The 12,420-nt window shown below is 39.8% G+C and overlaps 2 protein-coding genes across 8 annotated transcripts in view; one reads left to right on the top strand and one right to left on the bottom strand.

The window, feature by feature from the left end:
- The window catches only part of LOC126873465 (tubulin monoglutamylase TTLL4-like), a 236,845-nt gene that overhangs the window by 43,443 nt on the left and 180,982 nt on the right, over nt 1–12,420 (top strand). The window lies entirely within an intron of this gene.
- On the bottom strand, nt 11,749–12,240 carry LOC126873468 (uncharacterized). The gene has a single exon (XM_050634334.1). It carries the CDS (start codon nt 12,238–12,240, stop codon nt 11,749–11,751), a length of 492 nt encoding a protein of 163 aa, XP_050490291.1.

The raw sequence follows: 12,420 nt of genomic DNA, 5'->3' as shown, positions 1-12,420 counted from the left end.
TATATCTTTACGTTATGGCAAATAATTTCTGTTATACAGTTCTGTTATAGTTGAATAGTTTAGGAATAGCGAGGGGGGACAAGGATGTTTGGAATTGTAGATTTAATTAGGAGCGTTCGTCCTTTTATTAAGAATGTGATTTTAACACGTGACTGGTTTATTTGATTCCTTCACCATGTCAGCTGTCTGTTCTTTTCGCGAGGAATGAACTCGCTTCTTTCAAGCTTTCTCTCCAGAGTCTATAGAAGTGATTTTCTTACGGCCTTTCGAAAAATACAACATGACAAGCTACATGTTTGCTACTTGTCGACGGGCGTCACTTGAAAATAATTCTCTTTTTCTCGTGATTTGAATTCGTTAAAGGCACGCGGTATGTAGCGATGGAATATACATAGCTCGAGATATAAATTATTTTTTTACACCTGAAAATATGATCAAAAGCGATGTTCGAGAAAAATGTGATCTTCCAACTAATCTTCAACCTAAAGCAACAGGTATTCTATGAACGTGATGTATTTTTGCAATAAAATTTACAAAGCGAGCGAACTAATTCCATCGTTTGAAATTATTTGTAAACGGCTCGTTGTACGAACAACCATCAAGCGCAGTGTACAATGTAATAATTGTACGTATAGATTTTTATCACGTTGCATTTTTATCGACGTACGAAGATTGCCTTGAGTTTTATAAGTGTAGCGTGTAACATTTGACCCTGCAATTCGAAGGAGTAACGAGTACAAAACTGTTAAGGCACATGGGTCGAAAAACCAGTAATTACCGTGATATTCTTCGTCCTCTGCGTTTCGTATAATATAAAATATCGTAGCTTGAATCCGTAAAGATGGACGAACGCGGTAAAACGATGACCAAACGTTGGTATATTCGTTCTGATTACCAAAAAATCTTTATTAATCTTCCTTTCCTTATTATTAATTCTGAGAATACGTTTTCTTCGATATATCTTATTAATTCTCAGCGCAGAGAAAATGAAATTTCACCGAGGAATAAAATTATATCGTACGCTAATAACGTTCGTGTCTGACCCAGCGAAGAAGTAGATTCGACCGATCTTCCACTTTGAAGATTTCAGGCTCGGTATAAAATGATATTACATTGATTCTCTCTGCGGACGTTTTTAAATATTTCATTGATTTATTTTCGCATTTATTTCCATCGATTTGTCAATCATGAAACGAACGATCGATTCAGGGCTCCACGCGCACACGTGTACGCTCGATTGTTCGCTTCTTCATTCATGAAATGAAAAGGCAACACGTTGGTGTTTTACTGAATAGAATTATGGCAGGCAAAGTGGTGCTTCGTGACTGAAAACGTTTCTTACTTCTTTTAAGTGGACGTTTCTCTGCTGGAATATTTAACGCGGAACGTGGCGTAAATTACTACGGTTCACGAATCCCGAAAGAAAGATCCTGGATCTTATCTCGTGAGGAAATATAATAGCCGTCCCTTTCAGAGCCTCCCGTCGCGATGCCGAGTTTTTCTCCGCTGTTAAATCCCCACGAAATACCCTGAATTAATTATGTGTGCACGAGCGAGAAATAAATTCACGTGTATGATCGATCAGATGAACCGTCTCTCTCGTATTTCCCTTCCGATTTCGTGTACAGTCCTCTCCTTCGTTTTTTCCAGATTTTATCCACACGTTGGATGTTGTTGAATATTAATAAATCACGAAACGAAATTGAAATTCTGATAGAGTTTTACCGTATGAATCGACTCGATTCAAACAGACTCGATAGACTTGAGTTAACAGACTCGGTGCAGTTCTACTGTACCGGGAGAATCGGTTTAGATGTAATCGTAAATCGATCCAACAAATCAATCTTATTTGAATCAAGCTTTTATTAATCAGCTTAATTTTTCGATGGACTCCTATTACATGGATTTATTATATAGAATTTTATCGTATCACAAACGTAACAACTTTGCTCCTCGACTTTCCCTAATATTGGGTTGGCAACTAAGTGGTTGCGGATTTTGTCATTAGGTAGCATTGACAAAGTCCGCAACCACTTAGTTGCCAAGCCAATAATATGAGCAAGATCAAAGGTTTGATCAGTAGTTGGAATTCTTCTCGCAAGGTGCAAAAGCGCGTTAATCAACAGCGTCGCGGCGTACGTATCGATCGGTGGCCGCAAACGACTGTCTGCGATCCGAGCGGGCCAATTACGAGGCCGTGCCTATCGACTCGATTCCAATCAACGAACGTATCGCAACGGTGCGCAGTTAATCGCGCGAAACTAGCGGGTTCGTACGAAAAACGGTAGGAGCGCGTTGTGGTAGTCGACTAGAATTCCATGGAGTCTTGGCCGCGCGACAAGAAAGCTGCCATATAAATCTAGGCTGGAACAGGCGCAAAAAGGTTGGCCGCTCGTGGCTGGTATCACTTTTATTCCACATTGCCTGGCGCGCTGTGAGACTAATCGGTGCTCGCGTCACGTGCCTAGCTCGTTTCTAGCCGTGCCGGACCGTACCGGCTTCTCTCTATGTCTTTTGCCAGTTTGCCGCTTCCGATCCTCGGTAGCTGTGATTTCTTGCCACTTTCCTAAAGGATGAATATGGCTAGCGATGGGAACAAGTATTTTACGAGCCGATTAGAACCTAACTGATACCTTTCGAATACTAATGAGCCTGTAGTTGGATAGAAAGCAACTGTGCTTTGAAGCGTTAATCGCAGATAATTCGTTTCTCAGAACAGTTTGGATTTCCATCCCGTCTCATTGGCATAATCCGATTTTTATGCGTTTACGGAAAATTTAGAGACGTTGAAACGCATAGAATATGCAAAAGTGTCATTTTCTTGAACAAAGAGCGTGGCTATTGGTAATGCCAAGTGTTTCGCGAGATGATTAGAATGTAACGGTTACTGCATACGATTAATCTCAATGTAGTATTTACATTTTATGTCGCCACTAATTCTAACGTACGATTCATTGGACGATTTAGTGCTGGCAGTCGCAGACAGATACGAAGTCGAACGATTCTATGAATAATATATGAACTCTGAAGTTCGATTCATAAATTATTTTTTATAAATATACATTATACGTAATATACGATATACAATACACATGTACATCGAACTCGATTCCGTTACTTGATCAAATGTCACGAAATGAAATTAGTTTCCGATTAAATTCGTGAGAACATATTGAACTTAATTTCACGAATGAAATATAGTGGAACTGAAGACGAGGTAAATACGTTGCTGCGACGTGTTCGCGATAAGAATTGTGAGTCATAAGCAGAGTGAGACCAGCACCTGAACCGGACACTGCTTTCCGACGTCTTTGTTCATTTTGCGTTGCGTAGCCAGGGTGGATGTCAATCTGAAAAGTAAAAGGTGAAGGTAAACGGTGTGTTTCGAAAGTGACGATTTTGTAAGTAAGTAGTCGATGTCGATGATGATCTCTGCTACGTTCACTTCGTCATGGACTTCTTGCCGGAATTTCCTTTGGAAGGAAGTTGGTCACGGTCTCAGTTGAGACTTTGTTCTAAGGCTGTTTCATTTTCTAGCCTATATTCTAGCGCCTATAACGATAAATTTATTTTCTAACACCTACAGCGATAAAGCAATAACGTTAACATGTCGGCATATCTCTGCAGAGAAAAGCAAAATGTTTTTTTCACATTGGAATAAAATTAATACGCACGATTACGACACAAAGTCTAGCCGACTAGCTCTTAAATCATTTTGTTTTTGCTTTTCAGCCATTGTAATTACACCAACACACAAATTTGCATTCGCTCGATCATGCAAATCATATTCCGCTATTTGTAATAATCAATAATCGGATATCTATGCGACATATTTTTATACGTATGTTACATGATTTTTATACATTCTGGCGTGTGAAAATTTTCCACGAAACCGGTGAAAGGCTTAAGGTAACTTAATAACCAATCAAGTCACAAACGATAAATATTCCGAAAAATCCCAAGCTCCATAAATAAAACGCTTCGCCACGTTCCTGGAATTAATTCCCCAAATAGACAATCCATATTTATCCATTTCCGAGAAATGTTCGCGTATAATAAACAAAAACATCTGACATATCCAAGCTACATATACACGTATTGTAGTTTCGTGAACGAGGGGCCTGGGGGGTGTCGAGCGGATTGTAAACAAGCGGTTGCTGAGCATATGCGTAGCGAGGCTAAGACAAAAGACAAGGGGTTGCTAGGGGACAATAAACGAATTAACAGCAGTATGAGTTGAGAAGTCGGAGAGTGCGGATTGCGTTGTCGAGATAGTGTTGTTAGCGTTGTTAATTAAGGATTGTTAATTAATTATCTAGTTGTTTTTATTATTACACGTTTGTTGCAATTAGTTCATGTTTAATAACCATTGTTTTCTGTTTAATTAACATCCGTGTTTAATCCATTTATCATTAATAAACTAACCATAACAATTTACAATACTACAATGTATACATATACAGGGTGTTTGGTAACTGGCGGTACAAGCGGAAAGGGGGTGATTCTACGCGAAAAGAAGTCGAAAATATAGAATAAACATTTGTTTTAATTTCTTTTTTTCGATTTTTTTTTCGATTTTTTTTTCGAATTCGATTTTCTCGAAAACAAAGCCTCAAACGAAAAATTTGTATTCTATATTTTCGACTTCTTTTTTCGCCTAGAATCACCCCCTTTCCGCTTGTACCACCAGTTACCAACCACCCTGTATAATATTTTTGCCATGTCTTAGAGAACGAATTTCTATGTAACCTACGAATTCTCTGGTTATATGCATAAAGATATAAAAATGCAGGAAAATCCTCAGCCATAAAATAGTTCTCTTTCCGATCGCTCGTATCGACCGTCTATCGGTGCTTTCGCTTCATGAAATAAACAGTGTGTCGTTGGTAGTGGTGGCCTTTCGACGATCGTAATAGCGTCTCGATAGATGAACGTCATCAGGAAACCAGTTACGGGGGCAACCGGTAGAAACGCACGCGCGCCGTCTCAGCTCAGAAGGTGTGTTATACCTGACACGGCGAGAGAGAAGAGAGGCTATACAAACGGGCACACGTGACACGCGTGGCGTACACAGGCGCTTACACCGTGCGAGCACGTGTACGCTGGTATTTATACGGCGCTCTCTCGGGGCCGTGGGAATGAGCGGGTACCCGCGACCGTTCTGGCACGAGCGCCGCGACGAGCGTCGACTGGCGCGAAAGCGGACGCGGACAGGGACACACACAGCCCGATTACCGTTCCACGCGGCACGGAGCTAAGAACCAGCCGATCGAAACCACGCCGATATCCGCGACACGTGCTTTTCCTTCGCTCGTAAATCGCCCGGAGAAACGCTCGCTGAGAAAGTATCCCGAGAAAGGATCGAAAGAATCCGTTTCTTGTTACGTGTCGCGTTAATTTGTTTCCTTCGTAGTTGTCGGAGACGCGCTGTTGCGAGGTTTATGGGACGGGACCGGGTTGATTCGATGATTCGACGCTTGACGATGATCGCTGCTGTCGTTTGTCGGTTTCACGCATCAGTGGTTTGTTCCAGGAATTGACGATTTTAACGTATAGCCGTGGAATTCCATTCTGAATATCAACTATCGTCGCCGTTTTAATAAGAAGATCGTCGCGCTGTAGAGAAACTGTTTTATCGTATACTTTTTAATTATGTATGCATTAGAACATTTACATAAGATAGCGTGTTAGCAACGAACTATCCGACGATTTGACGATGTTGGTCAATGTTATTGTAACTATGGTTTGCTGGAAGAATGACGTATCTAAGAAATCGTCGAGTTTACGATGTCTGTGAAAGTTGATTTTGAAACATTTTACTACAGTGGGATTGTTGTACGTGCTTGATAAAATTGCATTATTTAACAAGAAGAATGTTGCGACTCACGAAAACTGTTTTATCCCTCTTCCTCACGGGGATCCTTAGATATCCTCGAAGTACGATATCGATGAAATTATGCGAAAAAGAATTGTTTTCATCGTCCTAGTGGAATGCACGATATGTTGCACTAGGCAATCTGCTGATTCAATGGGGTTGCGTGTGTTGGGTACGTTAGCGCAACCTTCGATTATCGATTTAGATTCACCGACAATTTTCAATATTTTTTACTTTTTCTAAAGGAAATTGAGAAACACGATCGATCTCTAATAACGAAATATAAATTAATCGCTAAGACGTCAAGGTGTTAATTTATCTTTCATCCCTTTGCTCTTTTATCGCTACCTGTATTCTTCGTCAGAAGCTGAGATGCCGGTATTCCAGAGATACCAGGGAAAGATATCAGCCTTATTGCCTATACGAAATTATGTTTAATACTAATTCATATAAAATACGTATAAAAATCGTTCGATCTAGTAGACCAAACTCTGCGTTCATAATAATCGATGATTAACCATTACGTCTAGTTACGTTATTATTTAAAAATCATACGCACACGTACAACCATCGATGATAAATATCGATTAATAACGATTCTAATAAATATACATCGGTGTGACGATGGACATCGATTTCGGGAATTTATGAGACAGGTGTAGACACGTTGAAAAAAGACACGAATTACTGCGACAGCGTATGACATGGTACAGAGACACAGAGTATAATCGATTCGTAATAATCCAATTTCGTTATTTCGTAACTACCTTTTAATTTCGATTTCTTTTATGTCTGACCATTTGATGCATGTTCGGCAGTGGCAGGGGGGAAACACCTTCGAACGATTGATCCGAATTACAGCAGATATTATCCGATCACGGTATTCCATCTCTTGAGCCATGCAATCCACACGGTTTCACTCTGTAACAGTTTCCGTACTGTTTCATTAAAGGACCGACAATTTTAGCCTCGTACTCTATACGACAAGGAGAACGATTTGCATGCGGGAGAGAAAGGAAAGTTCAATTTTTATAATTCGTACCTCCTCGTTTCCGTGCCGGGCAAAACATCCATTTTTGAGGTAACAACATTATTTATTAATAGCGTTGCTCGATGGGAAATAACGTGCAAAGTGGCGGTCACGGTTAGCGCAGGTCGTGGAGAAAGTGTTAATGCAAGTGCGAATATTCGTTCGATCAAATACATGCGTGTGAAATTTATTAAATTTTTGAAATTTATTTATCCATTCACGGGAAAAGATCATTGTAGAGTGAAATTCATACGTTACGATGATATAGGTCACTTTATGGTCTTAGTATTTCGTACAAGTTGTGATAATTGGTGCAATTACCAAGGAGAAGGTTAATCGATCGGCTCGTGGGATTTTACATTCAAGGGAAAAGGGAAAGGAAAAATTTGCATCTAAGAATTTGCAAAAGAATCTGAGACTTTAAGACAGTTCGATGAGGATTAATTATAAGTCAAGAATTACACGTTGTCTCCAACAATTCTCAAACGTAAAGTCAGTTGGAAAAGTGTTCGATAAATCGGACAGAAAATTCTCTTCTCCACTCTCAGAGGAGTTCATTTTCGCAAACTCTCAAGTCAGATTTATACTCGAAAAACAACGACAAGTAAGATATTTGTTTCAAATTGTACCAATATAATCGCGACTCATTGCGGTGCTAATGAAATATAAATTATTTTAACGAAACGTTCCGTTTAATACGCGTAATACGTTCATAAAATGTTTCTATAAGTGTTGGAATACTTTTGAAAGAAACTGTACGCGCCTACCTAATAATTATAATCGAAACAGGAAGAAATTCGTGCCGAAGGTTTTTTCAGAGAATCAATAACCGGGTCAGTAGCGGATCGTTAAGGGTCGTTTCGCCTTGCATTGATAATTTTCAATCGAATATATAATTTTCCGTCGCGACAAACATGTTCTATATATCGACATGCGCGCGTGACAGCTGCCTTATGCAGCACAAAAATGCCGCCAAAAAAAAAAGAATGGCAAAACAATCAATTTTCAAGAATATTCGAAATTTCACGCGCGACCGACTTACGCGAGAGAGCATTTTTTCCCCATTTGTTCTTTTTTTCTTTTCTTTTAATATCCCGACGTTCCGATCTGCGGCGAACAACTAATTTCGCGCCCTGTACTCCGTAATCATGGCAATTACTCGGGAGAAAAAGGTTTTGTTGCGACACTGTCGATACTTTCCGATCGATTGCGCTGCCTTCGATCGAAGGTCCGGTACCCGAAGAAGAAGAAAGAAGAACAAGACGAAAGAAGAGGACCGCCTCGGGTAGCTACGGATCGGCGATACGAGCGTAATGAATTAATTTCGCCGATGGAAACGCCGTCGATTAAGCCGATCGACGAAAAGGAGTCTGTATAATTGATACATTTCGCGTGTCTGTCCTGTTTATCCTCTTTAAGTGTGTACAGGTTCTTTCATTACTGGTTGGACCCACTCGAACGAGGAAAAAATTTTATGAGAAATATTTAAGGCGATTGGGCCAGAAATTTGCCGACTTGTGGCTTTGAAATTGATAGGATAAAAGAAAAAATAAAGATGAAAAACGTGGTGAAATAACGCGGTGGATTGAGAAATCGGTTAGCTTGCGGTGTATAAAAGGGAACATTCGGAGAAATAATATCACGCATATGCATCTACTTGTCGCCTGAAAATTGGATTAGAGCAGAAATTTGCGGACTCGTGGTTTCGAAATCGATTTGGGTAAAAAGAAAGCTCGGCAAGAAACGCAGCGAAGGAGAAATTGGCTGATCAGCGGTGTATAATAATATCGTACGTATAAATCATTGGCATTATAGACAAGCGATTGAAAAATTGTTCGCGTTGATGGCATTTTATCGTTGATGAAACATACTGTATGCTTGGTATTTACAGTATAACGGAAATGTGGTGTGTCCAGTTTTGCTTGATGCCAGTGACATAATTGCCTTTAAGACCGTTTATCTTTCATTTTCGACTCTCACCGGTTTCTGCCGTATTAAATTCGAAATGCATTTCTCCTCGATGTAGCATGCATGTGATATAAAGTAAATTAAATCGATATAATTCAGGTGCCTTTCTTTATTTTAGGATTGTTATAATTAAAGTGATACGATGAAAACGTATAACCATATAAAGCAATGTTTCTATCTTAATAAGAGTCGATACGAATTTTGCCACAAACACCTGCGCGTTTTTAGTAAATTGCGAAAATAAAAAGTCTATAACTTATGGTTTCGGCAGTGTAAAGTTAGGGCTGGTCCTAACGCAGAGTGATACGAAGGGTTGCCTACTCTTCAGGGTTCCATCTAGGGATCTACCTAACCATTTTTTTAATTTCCCAACGTGTGTCGTTTATTTTCTTCGTAATTTCGAAGTATCCAAATTTCCATTGCTGAGTTCCATCTGACATTACGTTTATAAGATAACACAAGATGGCAATTTTTATATTTACTTACTTCCATTTACGCGATTAATTAGTGCGTCTTTAAAACCACTATCGTCCATGTGTTTCTTTGATTGTATTATATCCAACGAGCACTTGAAAATAAAAAGTGAGCAACTAAAAAGTTCTTTTTATTTTCTTCCAGATACGATATTACTATGTGTTAATTGAGATTCACCGATAAGTTGCGTTATTCTACTCTTTAACGTAACATTTGCGCTGTCGATCCCTCGTTCGGTCACTCGCGGTCTGCTGACCGTTAAATAAACATAAAATTGGATTAACCCTATCGGCGAATTATGCACCCCTGCTATTATTGTATTGCCGTCTGATGCACGAGCATCAAGCATGCCGCAATCTTTTGTTAGTTTTCGGGGGTCGGTTACCCCCAACTCGTCACGGAAAATGATGTGAATTCATGCACCCCATGCACCTTGGTGGGCATGTGCTTGTCACATATGGTCAACACGTGTGCGTATTTTCAACAAACGAGTTTTCGTTTAACAGCTCGTATAAAATCTATTTTGTATATTCTATGTCTCAGCAGATTCGATATTTTTTTTTTTAATTAAGTTGCATAAAAATAATCTGACGTTAGTCCGTATTTTTGTTAATTATTTAACTTTTACTTTACAATTTGTCCAGCTGGACATTTGGTAAAGTTGGTCCATACGTGAACAATTTTTGTCGTGCCTTTTAAAATAATTTGTTCGCAGTGTAAGATAATAATTCGTTTGAAATAACGTTAGCTGGTGTGCAGTGTTATAAAAATATAGTTTTCGATTTTAGCGTATTACGTATCCTTCCCAAAATCGTTCGAAAAATAAGTTTTCTCGTAGCCTAAGGGGAACCATTCAGTTCTGGAGATGTTGCGTACGTAATTTTGTTAAATAAGCGTTAATAATATCAATAAAATAGAAAGCAGAAATATTTGATATTTGATGGATTTGATATTTAGAGAAATTTTTATTCAGCAAGACGAGAGTCGTGAAAATGTCGAATTTCTTGATTACGTAAGAAACCTGTTCTACTTCATTCAGCGGATCCACAGGTGCGTACATTGATTAATTGTGTGAAAAAGGATAATTGAACGGGAGCGTACAAGATAAAAGGATTCTTTAATTAGCTTAAAAAAGAAATCTGATCGTACGAATCTCTTAGAACCCTCGATTTCGTTGCCCTAACTAAATACGTGTAATCTCTGATGACAAGTTTTTCTGATTGCGGTGGAGGTTTCTAGGAAATCGTCTATTTATTTCGTGAGAAACTAAACCCTAAAACTTCCATCAACTTCGGCAAGGAAAAGTTTTGTCCAAAAACTCTACAGAATCCTATACCGTTTCCTGTCGAATTTTTTCCTCCCAATGATGAATCCGAAATTCTTAAAGGATTGTCGAATCTTTCCTCGGCAGGACGAAGGGCTGAAAAGACCCCCGAGGCTTTCTTAAACCAGTTTCAGGTATGAATGGACCCTTTCCAGTCTCCAAACCTTTGTTCGAAAATACAGCCGGTTATGAAGGGCTGACCAATTTCAAAGATCACAGGTGAATCGTTGAAACGAATGAATTTCGTCTAAAAGGGGAAACGTTTCTCGAAGTATCTTTTTACGGGATTGGTCGAAGGAGTCTTTCGTATTTTTAATAGCATCGCGCCATTTAAATTTAATTTAATCAGAAAAGAGTCGAGAAACTTGATTCGGTCAGAAAAATTTGAATATTCTCTAGATATATCAAATTCTAAGGTCAAGACTTATCGCTAAGAACTTAATAATTAAAGGAAGGGAATGAATAACGAATCGGATGATTTCATCTTAGAAGTAAATTTATTTATACTCTTAATAAACTGGAAGACGGTAGGAAGTTTCGTCTGAACGACTATTAAAGCCAATATCACAACGTATACAATAACTAATCTAATAGGTACGAATATCACAATTGCGATAAACTTTCTATCGCATTATTCAATGAATAAAAAAGAAGTACAAAAAGGAAAAAAAAATAGAATATTTTACTCTCCGACTGATCATCGAGCCAAAAAGTGTCATGAAACTTCACAATTTCATTCTTAGAGATCAGTTAAAAAACTAAATCTATTTATCACAGTTTCGATGTTATCTTATCTAAAGGCAGTCTGGCAGCACGAGAGGCAGCCCCTCAAGGTCAAATATTCTCCCCAGCTCCATCTTGTAGACGTCATCTTCGTCCGTTTTGATCCCCAGCAAGTTTTCATTGTTTCTCGTCGAATCTTCGTGTCACTTGGACGTTACGACGGAGCATCCTCGCAGGTGGTTTTCCAAGGTCTCCATGAATCCTCAACATCGACTTCGAAGATCGATTTTCGAGGGTGATGTGCATTCTAGCACGAGGTAGTTGAACTTGATCGTACGCCGATGATGTGACTTTTCACGCGACCTGCATCTCAGGTGTTTGATGTTGAGAGAAGGCGCGTTCCTTGTAGCACAGGTCACTGTCGGCCATGCTCAGGGTCGTCCAATAAAAGTCGCCAGCGTGGGTGTGCGCGAAATGAACAGGCACGTAGCACTGACCAGGTACAACCGGTACGACTGTCATCTGTCCGTCCAAGCAGACAGTGATGGCAGCTCCTTCCTCAGCGTCTTGAAGTTCCGCCAACAGTCGCCTCTCCAGTGCTTCGTTGGCATTATTCTGATTGTCCACCTCCTCGGTGAAGATCTCCACTTGTGGCACGGCCTTCTGGTCTTTGGCGTATTTCCCTCTGTTCGTCTTCTTCTTCAACAATCTCAAAATGGGCTTTAACACGCTTCTGACCCGTTTGCCGTTGGTGGCCGTGCTCTTGCCCGACATCTTCAGGTTGTAGAGATTATCGTTGAGCTCGTTCTCGTAGTCGAACACGTGGTTCATTGTGGCGGCGGCCATCTTGCTTCTCGTCCTTTGCTGATTCTCAACACTGAACCGGTTTTAAAGAGGAGCGCGTCCGTACGTCCGTGCGTGCACTCTCGAGACTCGGAATGAACCGTGCGGATCGGCGCGCAAACTGTACTTCGACTCGAACTTGGAATTCTCGAAAAAGCGTGTTCTTTACGAAGCTACTTCGAG

Source organism: Bombus huntii, chromosome 14, assembly GCF_024542735.1.
Source record: "Bombus huntii isolate Logan2020A chromosome 14, iyBomHunt1.1, whole genome shotgun sequence".
In the NCBI taxonomy this organism is placed as follows: domain Eukaryota; kingdom Metazoa; phylum Arthropoda; class Insecta; order Hymenoptera; family Apidae; genus Bombus; species Bombus huntii.
This window is presented reverse-complemented; position numbering and strand designations above follow the sequence as displayed.

Coding starts and splice junctions, on each gene's coding strand:
- LOC126873468 (XM_050634334.1), bottom strand. CDS start 12,240: ATGGCCGCCGCCACAATGAACCACGTGTTCGACTACGAGAACGAGCTC.